The 24,055-nt window shown below is 43.0% G+C and overlaps 1 protein-coding gene across 2 annotated transcripts in view; it reads left to right on the top strand.

Annotated features, from left to right (window-relative positions):
* The window catches only part of fndc3a (fibronectin type III domain containing 3A), an 84,826-nt gene that overhangs the window by 8,154 nt on the left and 52,617 nt on the right, over positions 1 to 24,055 (top strand). For both annotated transcript variants that reach the window (XM_084447756.1, XM_084447755.1), the window contains exon 3: positions 21,073 to 21,148. In XM_084447756.1, coding sequence (XP_084303882.1) covers positions 21,073 to 21,148 — 76 coding nt within the window. The remainder of the gene's footprint in view (positions 1 to 21,072; positions 21,149 to 24,055) is intronic.

A 24,055-nucleotide genomic window follows, 5' to 3' on the forward strand; every position in this document is an offset into this window, starting at 1 on the left:
CGTAACGGTAGCTAACTTTAGGTATAGCTGGCTAGCTGCAGTACGTTACTACTAGTCTAATGAATGAACCACTGTAAGTTATAGCTTTAGCAAGCCGATGACAGAGGGAATCTAGCTAGCAAAGAAGACATCTAGCACTAGATTTAAGTACTACTTAAGTAGTCAATGTCAACGAACGGGGCTTATTGAGGTGTGCACAGCATGCATACCTGGGGTGGTAGAAGAGGACGAGGGAGTTGGTCTGTCTCGCACTTTGAGACTATCATGAATATATTTGAGACATACACCACAAGTGCGAGTAGGTTCTGAAACTTTCGTGCGAGTCAGGTACAGCGCTGCCTGATGGATTGTGCAACGGTCTTTTTAGCTGGCTGAAGTAACACTAGCTTGCGTTAATGTTCCTGCAGCCACCTAAAAAATGCCAATCAAAATAACAGAAAATAGCAGCTGTTACCATTATAACAGCTGCTGTTATAATGGTAACCTACAATACATCTGATTAAAATATGTCTATAAACCATATGATTTATTAAGTGCCTGTGTGGTTACTGTTTTATCCCATCCAGTTACATGTAATTAATTACATTTTAAGCTCTAGGACTTTACCAGCCTTACGAGATAAGTTAGGCCATCTTTATAGGCCTACTTATAGGAAGGGGACAGGAGAGAGGAACAAGGGAGGAAGAAGGGTGGTCTCCGATCCCCCGCTTTGGTTTCGAAATCAGACTCTTTTTTTCACACACCACTACACCAAGAGATCAGTTCCACAGGAAACACTGACCTTATTTTTGAATGTATGAATGAACAATACATTTATTGCACCAGATGAAGGCTAGAGAAGCTAATTTTCATCCGTAGCATGAGACTTTAGGCTAGCATAGCTGCAGCCTAGCTGCAAGCCTTGCTCTCTGCCTATCGCACGTGTGACAAAAAAAATCAATACCTGCTCCGACCTCCTAGAGCGAGAGAACTGTTAACCGTGAGACAATTATCTCTTCTGATCATTTGGAATAGCAAAAATGCTTCAATAGGCCTTGGTTAATTATTAATAATAAGCTTTTCAAGTTCTTCTGATTCTCACCGTTTGCAACAACATAGGCATCATTTATTGATTTCTCCCCACACAGACAAACAAACAGATGCCAGCACAATCCCAAACCACCCAGTCGAGGCAGCCTTCCCTTCCAGCTGTGTGTCCAGGAAATATGATAAAGACTCAAAAGATGCAAAAAGACTGAACAGAGCACTAAAAAAGCCAACAATTTAAAGTTCCATGTTCTGTTATCTATTATTCCATTACTTTTCCTTATGTTTTTGATTTTCGACATAGTATCGTTTCGGTATCGGTATCGAGATATTTTGGGCAGGTATCGTATCGAAGTCATAATTTTGATATCGTAACAACACTACTTTCGGCCATGCCGCACTAGTGTTGTTGTTTTCGCCAAACTCCGTCAAAACTCCGCCCACGCGCTGCTACCTGTGTGGCTTTTCCTCGGAAATTGAACGGGGATGAGGGTCAGAAAGCATTTAGCATGTTTATCAAAGTCAGACAGCATTTAGTATGATTTTTCAGTGACGTAGTCATGCATGGTTATCTTTTTTTAATTATTATTATTTTTTTATGCACTGTTATCTTGATAAATTAAAATTTAACCGGTTGTACTGTTTTCACCGCGGTTCACCCTGACACCGGTAACTGTCCCATCCCTAATCACAAGTACAACTTCTTCATCACAATCACGACTTACTTATGGCATTGATTTAATTCCATAGGGGGGTGCTTGTGACTAAGTGAAAAAAAACTCAGTCCACACTTTTTGTCAAACTTGGCAGCCCTGATAATGTGTATGAGCTGTTAAAACTGTAGGAGTGCCAGCAGTTTACAAAATGTGTGAATATTTTCAAAGCAACGGCTGCCACCACTCTAAAAATATCAAGTTACTGAACATCCCACCAGCAATTTCAATGGTACAAAAATACTATTAAAAGTTAAACTACAAAAAAACTTAAAAAAAAAAAATCTAAAATCTGAATGGATCCCTGAAAGAGATAAATACAATGAACATTTTAATTTGAATGAGGTTTCTAGCACAAAGTATGAAGAAGTAGTTAAAGGCCAAACATTTGGAGAGAACTATAAAAATAATAAAGAAAGAAAGAAATAGTGGGAATATCACAAGTTGGGCTATCTTTTGTAATTAAAATTGCTGCTACTCATTGTTGCAGGCAAAATAATTTCAGGTAGTATTTGTTCTGATTCATTGGTGTTTTCTCATTCAATTGGTCTAAATTTCTGTCAGTCAGTCTTTGAAAGAGGGTTTGGATCAATGGGCTAAAACCAGTTCTGTTTTGTTTCCAGTGTGTTGGGTGAGGTAGATGGATCTTAGTCATGCTGGATCACAGTCAGGTTTTTTTTCCCCCCACCCAGCAACACTGGCTGTAGTCGTCCCAGTGCCAGCAACCTCTAGAGAAGAGAGGAGGGGAGAGAGAGGAGGGGAGTGGAGAAGAGTAGGAAGTCACAGAGAGACCATCAAACTGAATCAGATCACATCAGGCAGACAACAGCTCTAATTCGAAGTGTCAGTCAATAGTCTGTGCACACTGCTGTGGTGGTCTTGGTTTTGCACACGGGAAGCGCCTGGCAGTGAGCCATAAATGTGTTATGTCTACTTGTGTGTGTGGGGATGTCTGTCTGCATGGCTTGCACAGATCTGTGTTTGTACTGGGTTGAATATGCTGCTGAATATTTGTAAACCCTGAAGCTGTGCAGTGACGTTACAGAGCTTGGAGTGATGGCTACGCCCCCCTCAATATTTAGAACAAGTGCATTTGTCTCCCCCAATAAAAACATCAAAGAAGCAGGTGACTTTTATTTTGAAAAAGCGCAAAAGATGCAATAATGAAAGTAAGCTTTTCATCAACGGATAATTGCTGCATGCATTTGCGAGGTACAGTAACGTTCCATAGGCGAATCGGGCAGGTTACCTAACATTACCTACTCTAAACTAGCCTCATAAACTCGTAAAAATGATGTTTTCACGATAGAGTCTGGACTTCCAGTTGCCCAGAACGATTTGAGTGGGTGGGAGCACTTGACATACAAACTCCTTCAGCCAATCAGCGTAACAAAACATTAACAAACTTTTTCTAAATCCATCGGAAGAACGTCTAGTGCATACTCTTGTTTTTCTTTAATTGTTGTTATTGGGTCTATTTCTGCAATACCTGCAAGGCTGTGCTCATTCTTCTAACGTTAACATTACCGCTCATTGCTTCATTCTACTAGCGGACTTCTGTTGTATTTCTCGTCATCTGCGGGAACCAATCAGAGACTCGGGGCGGAACAGCAGGTAAAATGCAGCCTTCTGATTGGTGCCCCATTTTCTGGGAAAACTCATCGTTCTGGGCGACTGGAAGTCCAGACTTATCGTGAAAACTTCCTTTTTTTGCGATGAGTCTGGTTTATCAGGCTAACTCTAAACTATGTTAAACAACATGGAGTCTCGGTAGGCAATCAAACTTTAGAGTGTAGTGTCATTCTCTCCATTAAGTCTCCTTGTGCGTGCTTGTGCGTGCTTGTGCGTGCTTGTGCGTGCTTGTGCGTGCTTGTGCGTGCGTGCGTGTGTGTGTGTGTGTGTGTGTATGTGTGTTAGCGAAAATGCTTCTTGGACATCTTATTGCAAGTTAACAAGAACCAGGCCATGTCCAGCCTGGCTTATATGCATGGCTGGCATGTTTCTGTTCAGGACTGGTAGGACAGAAACTAGTCATGCCACTGAAATATCTGTGAATTGAAATGACATGAAATAATGTCTGATAAATTATGATGGGTCTTGTCGCCTGGACACGTCAGTTCCAAAACCTAAACAGCAGCATTTGTTCAGCTACATGTAGACTAGAGGAGTTTCGCTCAGCATAGACAGTTATCTCTGAGAATGTCCTGCGTGGGAGTCCAATGCTCTGACCACTACTCTACTTGTGGAATTTAGGTAAGGGATGAAAAGGTTGGAGTGAAAAGATGAACGTGTGGAGGTTTGGGGTATAGTCCCATAAAATCATCCCCACCGGGGCCTTGAACCCTGATCTCCCGTGTGAGAGTCCATTGCTTTCACCGCTACTCTACTTGTGCAGTGGAATCATGGATTAATTTTTGTGTCCTTCTTCCAGTCCCTAGTGTGGGTTGGGGTTAGAATAAGGGTTGGGGTTGGATCTGATTTATAAGGCAAGGGGTAAAGGTCGGAATGGAAGGATTAACGTGGAGGTTTGGGGTATAGTGGGGTAAATGCTCTTGTCGCCATGTCTGTTTATGTTTAACGCTAATAATTTATTATAATAATAATTTATTATAATAACGTTCTTAAAGGGGTATTTCAGAATTTTAGAGAGCCTCATTTACGACAGCCTAATTTACGACCTATAATGTTGTTGATTGATGTAGAACATTTTAATCTGATTCCATGCTGTCCCTCAGTCCAGCATTAGTGGCATGCTAATGCTAGCACAATGCAGTAGAAACAGCTAGCTCAACAGTGCATCCAAATCACATGAGGACAGTCTGTCGGGGGCTCATTTACATTTTTATAACAATTTTTGAAGTCCAACTATCGTTAAACCCATTCGTTTCTTTGGACCTACAGGGAGTTGCCCTTGGGAGTAGTAATCTTACCCATAGGATAATTCAATTTCAAAGCGTTAGCTGTAGGATTCAGTAGTACCACTCGCAGCCTCAAGAGCTATAAATACTACTCATTGACTCATAGCCTACTGTAGCCTTGTCTGGATGGCAAAGAAGCCAGTTAAGACTAAAGCGATGGATATTCCTCCTTTGAATATTGTTTTTTACTAGAGATGCACAATATTATTTTTTTCAAGCCGATACCGATAACTTCCTGCCTCTCAAGACCGATACCGATAAACGATAATATATTTATATTTATTCATTTAAAAATTTAGATCCACCTGTAGTTTTTGCCCACCTGGAGGTAAGAAAGACTGGTAAACAAAGGTGGATTTAGCAAACAGAAGCTTTGTCCTAACCAAATATAATCACTACTATTAACAAAACAAAAACCAAGAACAGTTCTGTCTCTGCACATATTTATTTTTTTCAAATAAACTGGTCCGAGCCCTCTGTATTTCCCTGAACAGTGAATGAACTAGTGAATTACTCTTCTTAGCAGATAAACAATTCAGTGCAGATGCTAGGTTGTTGTGCTCCATAAAGTAATGCAAACAAAACTCTCTCTTTCAAATGACTAGCAAATGTAAACATTAGACTTAGTAAAGTGTTTATTTAAACCGAGCTTCTCTGCAGGGGAAGTTTACGACAGGCCGTTTACGGCACAGGCAGGAGAAAGGGAGTGCTTCATTTGTCTCAAAACAAAAAAACTTCCCTCTTCCCAATCCATCCACATCATAGTACAGACAAACCGGGCAGAGCCAAGAAAGAAATCAAATAGACCTCTTCCTAATCATACAATACAGTACTGGCAAGCTACGCAATCCCGCTTTATTATCGGAGCTTTTTTAATTTTTATTTATCCTTTTCTTTTTTTAATCTTTCTTTTTTTACATTTATTTTATCAGAGCTATCCTTATCGTTATCGGATTTATCTGTATGATGTCATAATTCCTGATATCGGCCCGATAATTATCTGTCCGATATTTATCGTGCATCCCTATACTTCAATCATCAGGTAGCCTATTACCACAGTTGTGATAAAGTGAACCTGTAGAGTGCCAAATCACGAAAATACCACATCCTAAGTTGGGTTGCTGTAGTTACAGTAAATCATTTTCCAAACAGTTGTCTTGTGGTCTACTCATCTATATCCTGGGCCTATTACAAATATGGACAAAAAACAAACAAAACAAAGCGATTCTTGTCCAGGGCTCGAACTAAACACTAAACTAAATACTTGATACCAGTCACCAGACAGAGCATGCGTGCCCCGGTATTAACAGGAAGAGATTGCCTGCCTGAAATTCATTGAAGAAATAAATACTAAATTACTGTAATGTAAAAAAAATATAAAAGGGTGCCTTTGGGTTATCCTAAACTAAATTGACCAATTGTGCTGTTTAAAGTATGTGTGTAAACAGTAGGGCATTAACAGAAAAGTCGACTTGTCGACGTCAGTAGGGGAGGAGTCGACAAGTCATGTTTCCCCTGTAATGGATTTTAACTGATCTAGTCAAAAAGGATTTACCAAGATTCGCTCAAAAGGTTAAGTCTGGTTTATTGAGAAAACATACGAGCGCAAGGACATCCTGGACAACGCAACATGAGAAGTGAAGCCTCCTGGACTTGCTCTGCCTTATATTCAAGCAAAACACAGGTACGGCGCTTCCAGGATGTGATTGGCTAATCCATTGTACGTCATATGAAATGGCAGGCGTGGCCAAGAATACAGACATGTGACATGGGAAAAGGCAGCAATTACTTGGGGACAAAGGGGACAAAGGATGGTTATTCTGGTGTAGACAGATTTCTAGGTGTATGGCCTCCTGGAGGCCATTCTGTAGGTTAGCACAGCTATGTGAACAGTTGGGGGAGGTGGTGAATTACAAAAGGAGAGAGAACAAAGGTTTAAGGTGTTTGGAATAGAAAAGTCTTGAGGCCAGATGTAAATTCTATAATACCCCCCCCCCCCCTCTCTCTCTCTTTCTGTTTCTGTACCTGAGATAGTCTCAACGCCAGACTCATGAAGGTTATTGCGCTGATACACTACGTTAGCTACGCTAACTACATTGCTGCATGCTGCTGATCTCCATTATGTAGCATGTGGAGCGCGGTGATTCAACTGACAGGGCGAGACTATGCTGGCTAGCCATATCGGAGTGAACAAGACAACTAGCATCTTAAATTACCTTCTGATGATGACAGCGGCGACATTCCTCATAAGTGTTTGCTTAGTTAGCTACGTTCGCAATACCACATGTGGACAAGTAGCGACGATTGTCTGCTCAGTTCGCAAATTCAATTTGCACATGTGAAAGCGATAGCGACTTAAGTCAGGTTTGTCTTCTCAGTTAGTAAATCCACACGGGCCGTAATTACTCCTCCTTATGTGAGCTACGCAAATGCTGCGACCAATGCACACATTGCTGACTTACTTCAGGGGGGGTATTCCACAAAGCTCGCTAACTAAGTAAGCCTGACTTCTGCACAAAGTAAAACCCGGAAAGCTATTTTTTTCTTCAGTCCATGTTCCAGATCTGAAGAGTTTCCAGGTTTTACTCATTGCAATAGCAGGCTTACTCAGTTAGCCAGCTTTGGGGAATACCCCCCAGGTGTTTTGTTGTTGTTGTTGCTATGTAGGCTAGGCTATTCCTCCGCTGTGTAAGTGTGATGACGTCATCACATAACTTGTCGACTCGACTTCAACTTTATTGATAAGTCGACCTGAAAAAATCTGATGCCCTAGTTAATAGCTGTGCTGTGAATGAACAGAAGAGACATTGGGAAGGTAAATGCTCAGAGTTGCTCCAGATGACAGGTGAGAGTATCAAAGCACTGTCTGTCTGTCTGTCTGTCTGTCTGTCTGTCTGTCTGTCTTTCTCTGTCAATAAAAATGATTCCTTCCATTCTTCTATTCTCTTTATGTGTGTGTTCTTTGTGGGATCTCTTTCAAACATTTCTGAAGATACTGTAGAAACCAGATGCCTGCGTCTCTACATCCTTTTTGATCTGATGATCACCAGTTTTTTACATTCCTCATAGGGCTTCTGTTAGTGTTTTGGCTACTGTAGTTCACATTACTGTACTCCTAATTCCAGTGGATTAAACATTGATTATTGTATATAGCTTCTGCTTGGAGCCTGCACTCTCGTCTAGCTATGCAACTGCAGCTATAGCCGTCTTGCTACAGTAGCCTAACAACGCTAGCTAATGGCCTTTTTAGCTAAACATAGCATGGGTAACGTTAACTACATCGTAAAAAGACAGCGGATGGAGTTTTATAAGGTAGGCTAGTGTAGTTTATGTAGGGGTGGGACCTATGCCCACCTCCCTTGTACTCTGTAAAGCGCATTGTGTTGCCTCTGTGTATGAAATGCGCTATACAAATAAAGCTTTGATTGATTGATTGATTGTGTACGTACGGTTGATATGGGGCTGTTACAACGCGATGCAAACTTACTTTCACATTCAAATAGGTGCTCTACATCCATTTTATTTTATTTTTATAAATCGGGATTAGGGTATTGGGGATGCTCTGATCTGGATTTTTGGGGCCAATACTGATCACCGATTATTTTCCTAAGGATCGGCTCCTTAGGAAAATAATCGGTGATCAGTATCAGCCCCAAAAATCCAGATCAGAGCATCCCTAATTCCTAGAGAGTTGACATATTACGTCTTGTCCTGATGTTGAAACGGTAGATAGCTCGTAACAATTAAATGACATACAGATGGAGAGCAAAGATGAGTTTGAGAAGAAGGTAGGCTACGCATATAATTTTGTGCCGTGTATCCTGGCCTGGCCTTCATAGAATGTGCATAATGCGTCGTCATCAACTAGTATTGCTAACAATGGCTTAAGTATGTTTTTTGTCTTTTGTTTCTGGAACGCGGGCAACTTGAGTGTGACGTCAATCCCAACCCAAAATTCTTACTTCTCAGGCAACTGGAACGGAGCATAAGCAGATGGAAATTATCATGAGACACTGGCAGACCGTGTGTGTGTGTGTGTGTGTGTGTGTGTGTGTGTGTGTGTGTGTGTGTGTGACTGTATTTTGATTGTGTTTCCACTGATTGTTAAAGCTTGTGTTTCAATCAGAGATAATAAGCATGAGGTGGTAGAACTAGTGTTGCTAGAACATGTAAACAGCTCCTGGAACAGATTTCCCCTCCCCCATATCTCTCTCTCTCTCTCTCTCTCTCTCTCCCTCCCTCTCTCCCTCTCCCTAGTCCTGTTTGTGATGTGTCTGGAAGATCCCGGAGGGTGGTTTATCAAATTACTCTAAATTACCTTTGCACAAGTAAGTTTATGACATCATAGCCCTAACCCCGTCGGGGAAGCTGGCTCAGGCACTGGCAGGCTCTTCCCCACGTCACTCGGATTGCGTTTCCTGTCTGCGCAGCTGCTGCTCCACATCAGCGCTCAGTAAACAATTAAGAGGAACAAATAGTGAGAAACTTGAACCCTGAGTCACCAGCCAGGGGGGAACATCAGAGCTAACAGGCGTGAGCGCAGTGCTGCGCTCCACCGGGTAATAAAAACCCTGAGAGGGGTCCTGGCTGGCTGGCTGGCCAGCTGCAGCACCTCAGCGTGCATTAATCACTCTTCTCATCCTGCTGACAGTGCTCTGCTAGCCAGGACTGCCACAGCAAAGAAGAAAATATATTCAGCCAAAATAATTAACAATGTTAAAGAAACATCTTGTGAACGTTCACAAAAGAGCCTTGTTTTCACAAACGAGCCTTGTTTTACAGGCAAATTAACAACAACAAAAGATTGCAGTTGAACAAAGACAAACAAATGACACTCGCAGCACTCCTCCTGACAACATGGGCAAGACACTAACCCCAAATTGCTCCAAATGAGCAGGTTGGCACCTTGCAATGCAGCTGCCACTATTGGTGTGTGTATGGGTGAATGAGAGGCCTTCATTGTAAAGCCCTTTGGGTAAAAGCCCTATATAAGTGCGTAGCACGTAGGCCAAAGGCTCTGGTGCTGCTCTCCTCTCCCAGTCTGCCGCAGAGGCGGGATACTGCTGGCACAAAATCGATCCACCTCTTATGTCATCGTTTTTGTCATAAAACAATTAGCTAAATTGGGATGTGTTGCAACCACACTGACTAGTGTGCTGAGCAAGCCAAAAGTGAGCTAGCCAACTAGCCACAGGTAATACCTTTTTGGTGATGGTTACAAAGTGGATCAAGTCAAATTTCTGTTTTCTGTGATTTTCAGAGAAAATCCTGGGTTCGATTCCCGGTTAGGACACTGTTGGCACTGGGCATGTTCACCCCAGGGAGAAATTACTTACTTCCTAAAATGTGGTATAAAAATTCAAATGAGCCCCCGACAGACTGTCCTCAAAATCCGAGCGCCTCTTCTCTGCAGCCAGCAGGCAACATTGTAAACAAGCACTGAATATGATCAAGTGGACCAGCACTATAGGCTATTGCTCTTGTTTTGTTTTCAGTTGGCTAGGATATAGGCCTGATAAAAAGGAACCTGTTTGCACTAAATGTCACCCATGTTGACTGGGTATTAACGTTTGTTGAGTACTTGAATCCTGTGAACACAGACGGACACAAAAGTTCTGTTGGTGCTTGTTCATGACAATAGGTGGCAAGCGCCCTCTTGTGGTTAGATGTGGTTCCATTGTATGCATCATTTTCTATGCAAAATTATATAATACTCAATAATGGAGTATATTCGATTATTTAAGAATATACTTAAGAAGTATATTTAATTAATATATTTAAGAGAGAAAGTCATATCATTTCTGAGTTCAGTTGACAGCCCTAGTGTGCATGTGTGTATCTTTATTTGCACGAGTGTGCTGGAGCATAATGTAGTATGCATGGGTGCAGATCCCGGGGGGGACATGTCCACTCCAATTTCTGAAAAACACAAATTGTCCCCCCCAATTCTAAATAGCCTAAATGATTGAAATTGAACAAATGTATTTTCCGACTCCACATTCCCAATTCTAATATAAATTAAAGCTGCTTCGCAGCGATGAGGCGGGGCCAGGCAATTTCCGACAAGTTTAGGAGCAATAAGCGAGAGAATAGGACAACAAGAAAGTTGACATTCCAATGTTCATTTTGTACATTCGTATCGTAAAACATTTGTAAAACATTTTGATGCGTTGTAAGCTCGATTTTGATAATTCAACAATGGTCAATGAGTTTGTGAATTACAGTCTGAAGATCCAGTGTAGCAAGTTTGGTGTTAATTGATTGAAAAATGTTGGATGAGATATGTTTATTAATTTTTACAGGTTTTGTTTTCTTTTCTTCATAAATGAACATTAACTTCAGCAGCTGTGTACTCAGTCAGTTGCCAATCAATCGATTTAGTCATTGTAATCCTCGGCGGGGGTTGGGTAGGGTTGCCAACAGAGATGTCTCCGATTCGTGGAGCTTGTGTTGGATTATGGGTAACGTAGTTTTCTCTGTATGAAGTGTTGGTTTCAGAGGACAGAATTAAACATATTTTAAAAAATTCTATTTTTGAGATAAAATTCTAAAAAAAAATCATACTACATCTTGGATATGTGGCTAATGTTGTCACTTTTTATGAGGATGATCAGCCATTGATTTGGCGAGAATAAATAGGAACTATATACAGAACTGTTAACAGTAAAACTTTTTGATGTGCTGTGGGCTCAATTTTTCATATTTCAAAAATCTGTGAGGATCGTTTGGTAAGGACAGTCTGAAGATACAGTAGATCAATTTTGGTGTCAATTGAACTAAAAATGTGGGAGGAGATAGGTTTCATAGGTTTTACAGTTTATGAAGAAATCAGAGTGATGGACTTCAAAATTCCTGCAAGGTCAAAGCGTATGAAAGTTTTGTCTCACTTGGGCCTACATTCACGTGGTGGTTTTACAGTGATAGCACCTATGGCTGATTTGTTATGATTTTTTTAAGTTTTAAACTTTAGACTGTTGCTGTAGCGCCACCTTCAGGTTTATTGACCTACAATGCAGGTTGAGGACTTTGGGTATACTACTGGAGCTATGTGCAAATCTTGGTGATTTTTTTGTCCACGGGAAGTTAGACTCCAGTGGAAGATGGAGAATAATAATAATAATCAAAATTCCTGCAAGGTCAGAGTGTATGAAAGTTTGTCTCACTTGGGCCTACATTCACGTGGTGGTTTTACAGTGATAGCACCTATGGCTGATTTGTTATGATTTTTTAAAGTTTTAAACTTTAGACTTTTGCTGTAGCGCCACCTTCAGCTTTATTGACCTACAATGCAGGTTGAGGACTTTGGGTTTAGTACTGGAGCTATGTGCACATTTTTGTGATTTTTTGTCCACAGGAAGTTAGACTTCAGTGGAAGATGGAGAATAATAATAATAAGTAAAACATTTTAATGCATTGTAAGCTCAATTTTGATAATTCAATAATCTGGTCAATGAGTTTGTGAATGACAGTTTGAAGATCCAGTGTAGCAACTTTAGTATTAATTGATTGAAAAATGTGGGTTACAGGTTTTGTTAGCTTTTTTTTTTCATAATTGAACATTAACTTCAGCAGCTGTGTACTCAGTCAGTTGCCAATCAATCAATTTAGTCATTGTAATCCTCGGCGGGGGTTGGGTAGGGTTGCCAACAGCGATGTCTCAGATTCGTGGAGCTTGCGTTGGATTGTGGGTAATGTAGTTTTCTCTGTATGAAGTGTTGGTTTCAGAGGACAGAATTAAACATATTTTTAAAAATTCAATTTTTGAGATAAAATTATGAAAAAAATCATACTACATCTTGGATATGTGGCCAATGTTGTCACTCTTTATGAGGATGATCAGACATTGATTTGGCGAGAATTAATAGGAACTATACAGAACTGTTAACAGTAAAACGTTTTGAAGTGCTGTGGGCTCTATTTTTCATATTTCAAAAATCTGTGAGGATCGTTTGGTAAGGACAGTCTGAAGATACAGTAGATCGATTTTGGTGTCAATTGAACAAAAAATGTGGGAGGAGATAGGTTTGATAGGTTTTACAGTTTATGAAGAAATCAGAGTGATGGACTTCAAAATTCCTGCAAGGTCAAAGCGTATGAAAGTTTTGTCTCACTTGGGACTACATTCACGTGGTGGTTTTACAGTGATAGCACCTATGGCTGATTTGTTATGATTTCTTTAAGTTTTAAACTTTAGACTGTTGCTGTAGCGCCACCTTCAGGTTTTTTGACCTACAATGCAGGTTGAGGACTTTGGATATAGTACTGGAGCTATGTGCAAATTTTGGTGATTTTTTGTTCATGGGAAGTTAGACTTCAGTGGAAGGAGAATAATAATAATAATATAGGCAAATACAATAGGGTTCCGGCAGCTACGCTGCCTGGCCCCTAATGAAAATTGTGGAACAAATATTTTTATAAATATATTTCCCAAATCCACATTCCATCTCTAGCCTACTAGACCTCCCTCCCTGCTCGGCTGCAATGCAACTGTGGGCGGGTCATTTAAAAAAACAAAACCTGATCTCTCTCCACTTTCTCTCAGCCACTGGAACGTGGCCATCACTGGTGCTCTCGCAGTAGTCAGTAAACAAATGCCTTTCTGTGAGTAATTTTGATTGACACTTCCTCAAGAAAAGGAAAGTGTGCTCATAAAATATTTTAAAACGTAATCAGATTCTGTTTGTCACCTCAAGTGAAGTAACTTATCCCTAGCCAGATACATATTTAGAGTAGCAGCTTGCAGCTAACGTTAGCTAGCTTGCAGTTAGCTAGCTTGCTAACGTAGTTGCTTAGCTTGCTCTAGGTTGCCTGCTATGCTAAAACATGATCAGTTAGTTTAACCAAGCTCAGTTAGGGGCTCATATTCAGATAATCATCTATATCCACTGATGTATACAGTAGTCTCATATATGAGGGGGGGAAGATGATGAGAAGAATTGGGAATCTGTGAGAGGCGAGAGATGAGAACGTGAGTGGACATAACATGCCTGAGACCCTGAAACTAGAAGTAGCATTAACTAACAGCGAAGCAGCGAAAATGAGGGTGATGGCTGGCTCCATGTACTATTGGCTGTTTGAGAGAAATAAATAACAACAAACAACAAAAAGCACATGATTCTCTGTGTAGTGCTTTTTGAATGACTTGGTAATGGTGATGAGCCTCTATGAAATTGTGAAATATGCTGGCAATCTCAAGCGCTCAGTGGGCATGATTTGCACACGTGCAATAAAAAATAAATCACAACTGATTGTGTCCCCCCCAAACTTGTCATCAGATCTGCACCCATGGTAGTATGACAAATAAAGTAAACACTTTTTCTTTCTTGAATAGAATGTCCCTTTTAAAGTGTCACCAACAAACAATTTTACTAGGAACAAACCTAATCGTCTTTAATTCTTCCAGAACAGAAACGTTAATCTGAAATCTATTACTGATTAATAATGTTATGTTTATTAACGTTTTATTAATAACATTATTACATAACAATTGAGCGTAGTTGCACTCCCGCTTTGCTCTGCGCTCTCCTCGCAGGTCAGCGACACAGCGTTCTAACTGTTGTAATAAGACATTTATTCACCCACGTCTTATCATCATTACTTGCCAATCAACAGGTTATTTCATCCCATGTTTATTCACCTCTCCTACTGCGAATGAAGCATCACACGCTCACTCATCTACGCATCTGTAAATTTGTAACTTGTTACTGTAATTTGTAATTGAGTATGACACTTAACTTAACAGTTTCTGTATATCAAGCAACATTTTACTGTGACTACACCACTGTACACCGTACATTACATGTGACAGACAAACAAAGGGATCTTGAATCTTGATCTGTGAAGAACATAACCTTTATGATCTATAGATCTCCTCTCATAGCCGTGACCACACACTTCTTCAACCCTGGGGAAGCTGTCAACAACCAGCACACTGATCGAGGACTGTAGTTAAAATAGAACTTATTCTTATTTCACCTTTATCTTGAGGGTAGTCCATTATCCCAGACCGCCGTTGTGTACTTGAGATTTTTCTATTTTGGGCAGACTATGCCTTTAACTCAAGCAGTGGGAGGTATCACTGCACTAAATGGTGTTGTCATACAAGGCAAAAAAAGGCTTGACTTGTGAGTTAATAAAAATGTCCTCTACATGTCACTGACAGGTAATCTTGGGAGTCTGGTAAGGGTGCAACGATTAGTTGACATTGTCGACAAAAATCGACAATTAAATAGTCACCAATGAATTTAATTGTCGTTTTTGTCGGCTGATTTATTGACAAAAAAATAGTCGCCAACGAATTTAATTGTCGTTGTCGCCTTGATTTTTGGTTTTCTCCCCCAAGTCGCACATACGCAGTAGCATTCAGAGTTCAAGGGTCACTCAGTGGGATAAAATGGTGGAGCCATTTCCGTCTACGAGTTCGGCTCCAACACGCAGCAAAACATCAAAAGTTTGGGAGTGGTTTACTTAAGCGGGGAATATATGCTCTCAGAAAAGAGCAAGCCTGAGCCCGAACAATGTGGAGATGTTGACGTTCCTCAATATGAACAAACTGTAACTGTGATTAGTCTCATGTAGTTGCAACTTGCAACAGGCTGTTTTCCCTGCCCTTTTTCTACTGCTGCTAATGTGCCTTGGTTTACCTTTATTTAATGTTATTTAATGTGCCTAAATTTACATAACTTTATGCCGGTCCTTGTTCAAAACAATGGACAAAGATTTATTTATAGTTTATACCCACTGCACAGACAATATATATTTTTATTTATAGTTTTATAGTCGTACTATCAGCAGAAGGGTAATAATTGAGACATTTTTTGAATGAAGTTTGTTCTTTCTTGTCTTGCTATATTTAGAAGCTGATCTAACTAAATATACCATAAGAGCCATTTTATATTCATGCAATAATTTTCTTTTTTTTAAGTAAAAAAAAAAAGAGTAAAAGATTAGTCGACTAATCATTTCAATAATCGGTGACTAATTGACAATTAAAATAGTCGTTTGTTGCAGCCCTAGAGTCTGGCTGATGTCTTTCCGCCTTGTGAGGCTACCGTGGTCCCAGGTCCTCAGACTGTGTTGCAGGAGGACAGTCCGGGCCTGCAACCATCATCGCTGTGACTCTGCGTTGCTGTGAGACAGACAGATCTACTGTATAAGATAACTGTATGCATAGCATTGGGTGTGACTGACAGCTGCCTCAGGTCCTTTGTGTAATCAGAGGGAGCTCTTTCATGACCTGTGATCCTCGCATTCTGCCCTGGTTTTGTAGTATGGAGGGGAAAATAAAAGCAGAAATCTTGAGCTGTGCTTTATACATATGGCAGAATCCATGCATGCATTCGCTGCTGGGTGGAAGATTGGCTATTCTGAGTTTTGTCAGTGGAGTTGGTTGTCTCTAGAAGCTGTCCCACCACTGCTCTATTGATGGATCCTTTTTACAGGAGTAAATGGGCACAAATGTAACAGAAAGCCTTGGACACTGGCTCTTGGGATTTTACTCCTATGCTTTTGTCTGTGTAGTAGCAGTGTTTTGTACTTGGGCTGTTGTCGAAGCCTACTGATGAGTAACCTGGGGAGGCTGTGGCTCGGAGGTAGAGCGGGTCGTAGGGTCAGCACTTTGAATCCCGGCTCCCCCTGTCCACATGTGGAAGTGTCCTTGAGCAAGACACTGAAACCCCAAATTGCTCCCAATGAGCAGCTACAGCCATTGGTATGTGAATGTGTGTGTGAATGGGTGAATGAGAGGCCATTTTAAAGCGCTTTGGATAAACACGCTTTGTAAGTGCAGTCAATTTACCGGTTACAAGTGCCAATTACATTTACAGTTGTGTTACTGTTTTGTGATCTGTGTCTTCTGACTTTTACATTAAAATAGACTTAAATGCATAGCACTACATAGAAGACATTGTGTACTTGGTTGCATTCACACAAAATATTATTAGGATGGTCTGTATATGTTACTGATCAAGATAGACATATGGTTATTCGTCTACAGGCCTCAGTTGGTGGTCTTTGAGACGAGCAGACAGGGGGAGAACTCAAGGCTGTGATTGCCGCCAGTACCGCCCGGAACTGTGCTATTTGTATTTTAACTCCCAACATCTCTCATGTCGATCAGAGTATTAATAGAAGGTGTATGGCGTGTCACTGTATGAATGGGAGGGACAGGGAAGGAGAGAGTGAGGGGGAGGGATGGAGAGAAAGGAGGGAGGGAGCATAGCATAGTCGTGCATGTCAGCCTGTGAGGCAGCGTGGGCCGTTCAGTTTCCCTCACACCATTGTTGTCGTCAGGAGAAAAGGCAGAACAAAGGACTCCCCTGATAAGTTGTGGAACCCTATTACCTTTGCTAGCAGGCTGGATGGCTCCGTACAACAGCGCGATTGTCGGCCCCCCTGAAGGGATACGAATTAAATACCTAGATTAACATACACACCGAGACGCGCAGAGCACAGACGGACAGACACAGGGAGGAAACGGGGCCAAGAGACCGAGGGGGAGAATTCAGAAGCCCTCTTCCGCTAGAATCTCCCCGTCCGCTCTAATGTGCAGTCTGCCTAGCTGAGCTATCCTTCCCCCCCCACCCGTTCCCAGGGAGTAGCCGATGTCTTCTCTCTCTCTCTGACGGCGCCGGGCGGACATCGGTGTGGCTTATTTGTTGAAGGGGTTGCCGTGGAGACTGGCGGCGGGGAGGCTGCGCTGGAACCAGAGGCGGGAGCAAGGTAGAGAGGGAGCCGTCGGCTGTGGGGGAGAGAGAGCCACTGTGCCGTCGCTGAGCAAACCGGGCTGAGCTTGGGGCTCTGTGCAAACATGGGCTTTGAGCCACGCGTCCTCTAAAAAGATACCCACAGCCGAGCGCAGGAACCAAGCCCCGTCCGCCCGCCCCCACAGCCCCCCCCCTGCGGCAGCGCCGCCTCCCCTCCCTCGGCAGCCACCTGCTTTGGGCTCGGTGAGGGGCGGCTGCAGACGTGGATGGACCGGAGGTTCGATCGGGCCCGATCTGGTGGAGCCGTGGGGTCAGGTGGTTTCTCATGACGGCTGGGTGAAGTGAGAAGAGAGGGTCTCTTGGACCCTGGAGCATCTTGGCCATCCTTCCCTCTGATCGCATGAATAGCAACGCCTGAATGAGAAAAAGCGATGCGGGCGACAGTAAGTAGCAGACTGTGCGTCGCTTTTGATGTTGTTGTTGTTGCTGTTTGATAGGTGTGATCTGGTGTTGGTTGATCAGCTCTAAGTTGTTAGGGGAGACGATAAGCTAGATAAGAAGAAAAAAAAGGTGTTTGTTTCTCATCGAAGGGGGAGTGGACAGCAAACAAACACAGACTGACACACATACATGTACACACACACCAGTTGGGAGTGCCTTGACTTTGATTCAATTAGACCTCCCTTGGCCACTCTCCTGGTGTGCTCTCACACTCACACACTGCTGCGCTTGCTACTGCTCGTGCGCGCGGGGGTGTGTGTGAACGTGCGTGTGCGTATGTGTGTGCACGAGGGGCAGTCAAAGGGCTCCTCCGTCTCCTGTCGTAGCTCATGAATGGGGAGTCATGTCGCAGACGGAGGTTCTGCTGATGGCTGTTCAGGGAGAGGGCGGCTGCCACCGCCACAGCTCTCTGCCGTGGGAGCGCAGCTTCCATGACGGCGACTTCCACAAGAGCGAGGTAACCAGCGCCCACACACGCAGACACACAGAGCCACATAAGCTAATTACACGCACCATTTTAGACAGGATAAGATCAAACGCTCGGTCTGGTTTATGGAAGGGAGCGGCTTAGACAAGTCATCTTAATGAACATAGCTCGGCAGGAAACGTGAAGATGACATAAATGATGCCTAATGGATTTTTTGGTTCTCTTCTGTCCCTTTTTCTCAAGGGAATTGGGATCAGTTTAGGTAATGGGCTTTATACATTATACAGTATGCAGCATTTTGTTCATTTAGTTCTGTGTCATCTGAGAGAGTATTGATCTGTGCAATGTTTCTCTTTTTAAGTTGAGTCAGTCTTGTCATCTGTGCCGGTTTGAGGATTGGTCATACTGAGGATAATGTTCCCCTACTGGTGCCCTCACTGTAGCCTGGATCTTTGGCAGAACCCTTGGTAGCAGCTACAGTACAGCATAGGTTGACTGGTTTAATTGGTATTAAGATGGATGTGTGTGGGTGTGATGGTTTAGCCTTGTGAGAGCTTCCTGATCTAGCGAGCTCACATTCAGTTTCACTCCGCAGATCAGTCTCTCGCTCCACGCGGTAAGTGACGCAATTACACACGTGAGCGGTGACACGTCATGCAACACACGTGCAATCAGGGGTCGCTGGTGCAAAGTTTTCCCTGCATTTATCCCATCTGACGCCGTCCTCCTCCAGGGCAGCCAGGAGCAGTGGGCAGCCATCATTCATGGCGCCCGGGGACCAATTACCAACTGCTCAGTCCAGGTCTTGGTCAGGGACCGAACTGAAGAGCATCTGTTCTTCTGCATGTTTTTTGTATTGGGTTCTTTGGGAGGAAACCCTTGGAGGAAACACGGAGAGAACATGCAAACTCAGCACAGAAAGGCCCGGAGACCTTCTTGCTTTGGGGGGACAGTACTAATTAGTGAGCCACCGTGCCACATCTGAGCGATTTTGGGGTTCGGTGTCTTGCTCAAGGACACAAGAACACTCATGTGTTCACTTCATGGATGTATTAAGTGGATGTATTAAGAGACCATCACTTGGGGAAAAAATTGAACTGATAAACTTATGAAATATCTGGCTAATTCAAAATAAGTGGTCAGTTGGCTAATTGGTTAGCCGTGCACACCCATACTGCAGTACCCAGGGTTTCCGTGTGAGTTCCTAATCTTACACGTGATATCCTCCATCTGTGCTCTTTCACTGAATCAACATTTGGTCAGAGACATTTTCAAGATACATGTTGGGCACGTGTATTTCAAGATATATTTTTCGTATGATAGTTTGTATCAGTTGGGTTTTTGATATCGTTTATAAAATTGCTGACCTCAGTAGACCTGTAGCTCATGTTGTTGCCCTTTTGAGGTTGGTAAAACGGTCTATTGAGCGTTCAGTCTGCCTGGCATGCTACCAAGAAGGTTTCTCAATCCACTCAAAGCAAAATTAAACTCAGACTTTCAGTAATCAGATGAAGCTTCACACAAGTCTTTGGCTTTAATGCGTTTGGTACAGCGTTGCCTTGCTGTCCAACTGTTGGCTGGTCCATAGAGGCCTACACCGAATTAGATGGTTAGTCCCAACTGCTTTGGGAGCCTAGCTCTGCTAAGAAAAATAGCCTTGATTTGAAAGACACGTCAACTGTGTCATATTATGCTGCATTCCCTTTGTATCTGAATTGATGCCCGTTGAATGTGTTCCAGAAATAAAAGGTGAAAAATTTGAAACACCCACTTTCGCCCCATCTTTGTAGTTCTAGCCAAGTTAGCCATTGTTAATAATACCAGTTGATAACAGCTAGGGTATTTTGCGCATACTAACAACATTGTCAGGAGTTGGACAGTACTGTGTGTATGACTGGTTTGAGACACAAATAAGACACGCGCTAATAAACAGTCTTATTACAGCTTTCACTTATTGTTGATGCATGGAGTAGTCATATTAATTGATTGCAGCTGATGTTGATGAAGTCAGGGTTTATTTTTTACTGTGAGTTAAATGGCGTAAAAACAGGTTCAGGTGACGTATTTGATGACACTTTGGACGTCGAACTTGGGAATCCTGATGTTTATGATACAAAAGGAACGCAGCAGTCTGTTATGGATATGGAATGATGATGCTAGCTACCGGCCTGACAATGACTCAAAAGTAATGTCAGCAAACCGTGTGCAGACAAAAGCAAATGTCCCTTTCTGCTGGAGTGACGTCTGATGAACGTCAGACACAATCTATTTCCTCAGGGTTTTTTTCTTTTCTTCTCAGAAGCAGAATCAGGTTTCCTGTGTGAGCTTTTGATTCAGGTTCAACGTAGGCTACCAGCCCTCATTCTGCCCTTTCAGAAATACGCGGTGCTCTATGGGGAATCCTACTCTTGATGAGTTGAGAGTACAGGTGTGTGTTTCTCTGTTGGCTAGCGGCCATCGGAGGTGGAGCTGTGAACCAGTAGCGGCATCAGCTGCCAGACTTGGAGCTGGGTATCCCGTGTGGTGCTATGGAGGCTGGGGGATGCCACATACACAGTGTGTGTCAGACTCGCCCAGAGCTGCCGCTCAATCCTCTGCCAAGGCACGGGATGATTCAAGCTGTCTGTGTTTTAGAGCTTCATCGTAGAACACCCAGGAGTGATTTTCGATAACCCAGAGCACGTATCATCATCTGTGTCAGTGAAGCGCACAGTGCCTAATAAAGCTATCACTTCCTGTATGTTCCTACGTGTGGTTTGACCCGTCCTTCCTTGTTTTCACAGGTAATCCTGGTGCAGGTAAACCCAGGTGAGGCCTTCACTATTCGACGAGAAGATGGTCAATTTCAGTGTATCACAGGTAAGAAACCCAACCACATTTCCTTACTTCTCCCCTCCTCCTTTTCTTCCTCTCCTCTATCTCCTCCTCTCTCCTTCTAAGGAGGAGTCTTCTCTTGCTCCGCATAGCAGCAGTGGCAGCTCTGTTCCAGGTCTACCTGGTCTCCAGGCACAGCCTAGCAGCCAAATCAATTTCCATCCCAGTCAGTGACTGTGCCGACCTAATGTGACCTGGCAAGCTTCTGTTACTGTTTGACAGATGATTGAGCGAGCCGTGACTGATACAGTATCATAATGTAAAATCAGCGCTGACTGTAATTGCAGTGTTGGTGGTGCAGTCACAACAGACGGGCAGTCTGGGGGGTTGTTAAACATGCTTATTTGTCCTGATGGCAATCATTCCTATGGCTCTCTAGCTCAGAGCTGCAGAAATGGCTTCTTGATGAAACTTGGCAGTTCTAGTGAAAGAGTTCTGGGAGGAGGAATCACGGGATAGCAATTGTAATGATTATGATAAATAAATTGGCAGTGTCACCGAGAAGTAGTAATTTGGATATGATGATTTGCGTAGTGTTATGACTCAGCATTTACATATTGATAACTGAGGCACTTTACTTCTACTGACTTTCTTTATATTAAACTGAGATGTTGGTGGCTAGAGTAATGGGTCCAGTTAGGGCTAGGGCTAGACATGTAGAGGCCTTGGCCACTAGTTTTGCATGTGCTCTTTTCAGTAGGCAGGTAAATCTTTCAGTGACACATTGGCATTTATTACACAAATGAGTCTTCAGCTTCTGGCCATTAGTAGTGACCTTTTCAGCCTGACAGTGGGTGGAGTGTGCTGATGAGGGGGATTATAGATGTGCCAGTATAATGTGCTGTCAGACCTGAGGTTATACAGTAGGTGTGTCTATGTACTCTGTCCTCTCATTTGAACACAAACACAACAAAGCCCTCCAATCTTAAATGACACAGACCGTGTCTGTCTGCGCGTCTCTGGGCGATGTCCACGATTATCCTGAGAACTGGCCTACCTGTACATGTGAAGTTGGACATTTAGCAGGTGTATTTCTCAGGACCCTGGGAAGTGTAGTGTTGCCTGTAAATTTCAGCGATTTTTTTCAGGGATCAGCGGTTCTCGACGGGCACTGTGCTGGTAAAAAGTAGCCTAGTTCAGTCCAGTGCTACGTACCAGGATCCATGATACCAAGGGGCGGCTAACAATGCTACCAGCTAGCTAACTACAGGTAGTCTTCCATTAACACTCTAGCTTACTGTAGCAATAAAGAAAGGCCAATAAACAAGAATATATTTGATATACATTACGGTGTTTCCCCTAGGATGGCAGTGGAGGTGATGAACGCGCCCAAAATCCCGTAGCCTACAGTTGCATGAAATTGGTCGTCTTCCGGTCGATCTAGCGGCCAATAAAACCGACCAAATGTCAGAAGGTGAACATCATTGGTTTCCTCTCGGCCAACAAAGTCTACAGTAGCTATCTGCTTTTGAGCAGTTTGGAGTCGACTAATGTCATTAGCACAGAGATATCATCACCTCCAGCGTACACCACAAACCGAAACGAATGGGCCACCAGACCCCTCTACCTCTGGACCTACCTAGTTCCACCTTCCCCCAGACCCCTCTACCTCTGGTCCTAACTAGTTCCACCTCCCCTCTAACCTGACGTGCCAGAGGGTTAACTTTGCATAACCATCTGGGAACTCTGTTGGAAACTGTTTGGAAAAGGGCAGGCACTTATAAATACTTGGCAGGTCATTGGATGACCATCTGTCTTATCACCATCTATCACAGACTTCAAATTCAACCGCTCCTTGCTGTCATCACACCTAAGCCCATCCAGCGTAGCTGGTTATATTTCAAGTTCCTCAGAACCAATATTGATTGGCGAGATCGGTTTCTGATCTGGCACAAACAGATCTCTATGGAGAGTATTAGGGATGCACCGATTGCAAAATTCTGGGCCGATGCCGATGTTTAAAATAACAATCCGGCCGATGCAGATGTTTGTTTTATTTTATTTTTATTTCCCCTTTTGTGCCAGGGAAACAAAGAAATGATGCCTGCTTTACAAATGGCCAGTTAGATTTGATGTGTTAAAATCCTTGGCTGTAGTACCTCCTCTTGAAATGTCACTTGAACAAGTTTTACAAGTTGCATAGCGCATATCTTTGTCTGAGATGGTGAAATATTCGCACATGGCCGACATTTTTATTTCACTTTAATTTGAAAGCAAACTACACGTGCGTTTGCAGCATTACGTCACTGATCTTCTCCGAATCTGCAGCTGGGTAGGCTACGTTTTGCAACAAAAAAAGCCATAATTGTTGCGACATAACATCGGCAACTACCATCAGTGAATGTCATTTTATTTGCCGATGGCAGTCAACAAGGCCAACATCGGCCGATGCTGATGTTCGGCCGATGCATCGGTGCCTCCCTAGAGAGTATCCAGAATGATTTGTGAAAGAAACAGAATATGAGCTTGCGAAATCAGGATGGTCTCACAAGGCTACCTCCCCCAAGGCCCTACTATCTCTGGTCCTACCTAGTTCCACCTCCTCCCCAGGCCCCTCTACCTCTGGTCCTACCTTGTTCCACCTCCCCTCCAGACCCCCCTCTATCTCTGGTCCTACCTAGTCCCCCCCAGGCCCCTAGGCCCTCTATCAGCACAGAGCAGCACACAGAGCAGTGTGACTGCTGCTAACTGGCCTGTCACAGGGTGCACTCGTCTGTCTGTGACGTCAGTGGAGGGATGACTCACCGCTCTTGTAGGAGGGAGGGAGGGAGGATGGAGTGTGTGTGTGTGTGTGCGCATGTGTGTGTGTGTGCGTGTGTGCATGCGTGTGTTCCTGGGGGGGGGTTATATGCTCTTCCCTCACTGTGTGTGTGCGTGTATGTGCGTGCACTC

Source organism: Borostomias antarcticus (assembly GCF_949987555.1).
Source record: "Borostomias antarcticus genome assembly, chromosome: 1".
Lineage (NCBI taxonomy): Eukaryota > Metazoa > Chordata > Actinopteri > Stomiiformes > Stomiidae > Borostomias > Borostomias antarcticus.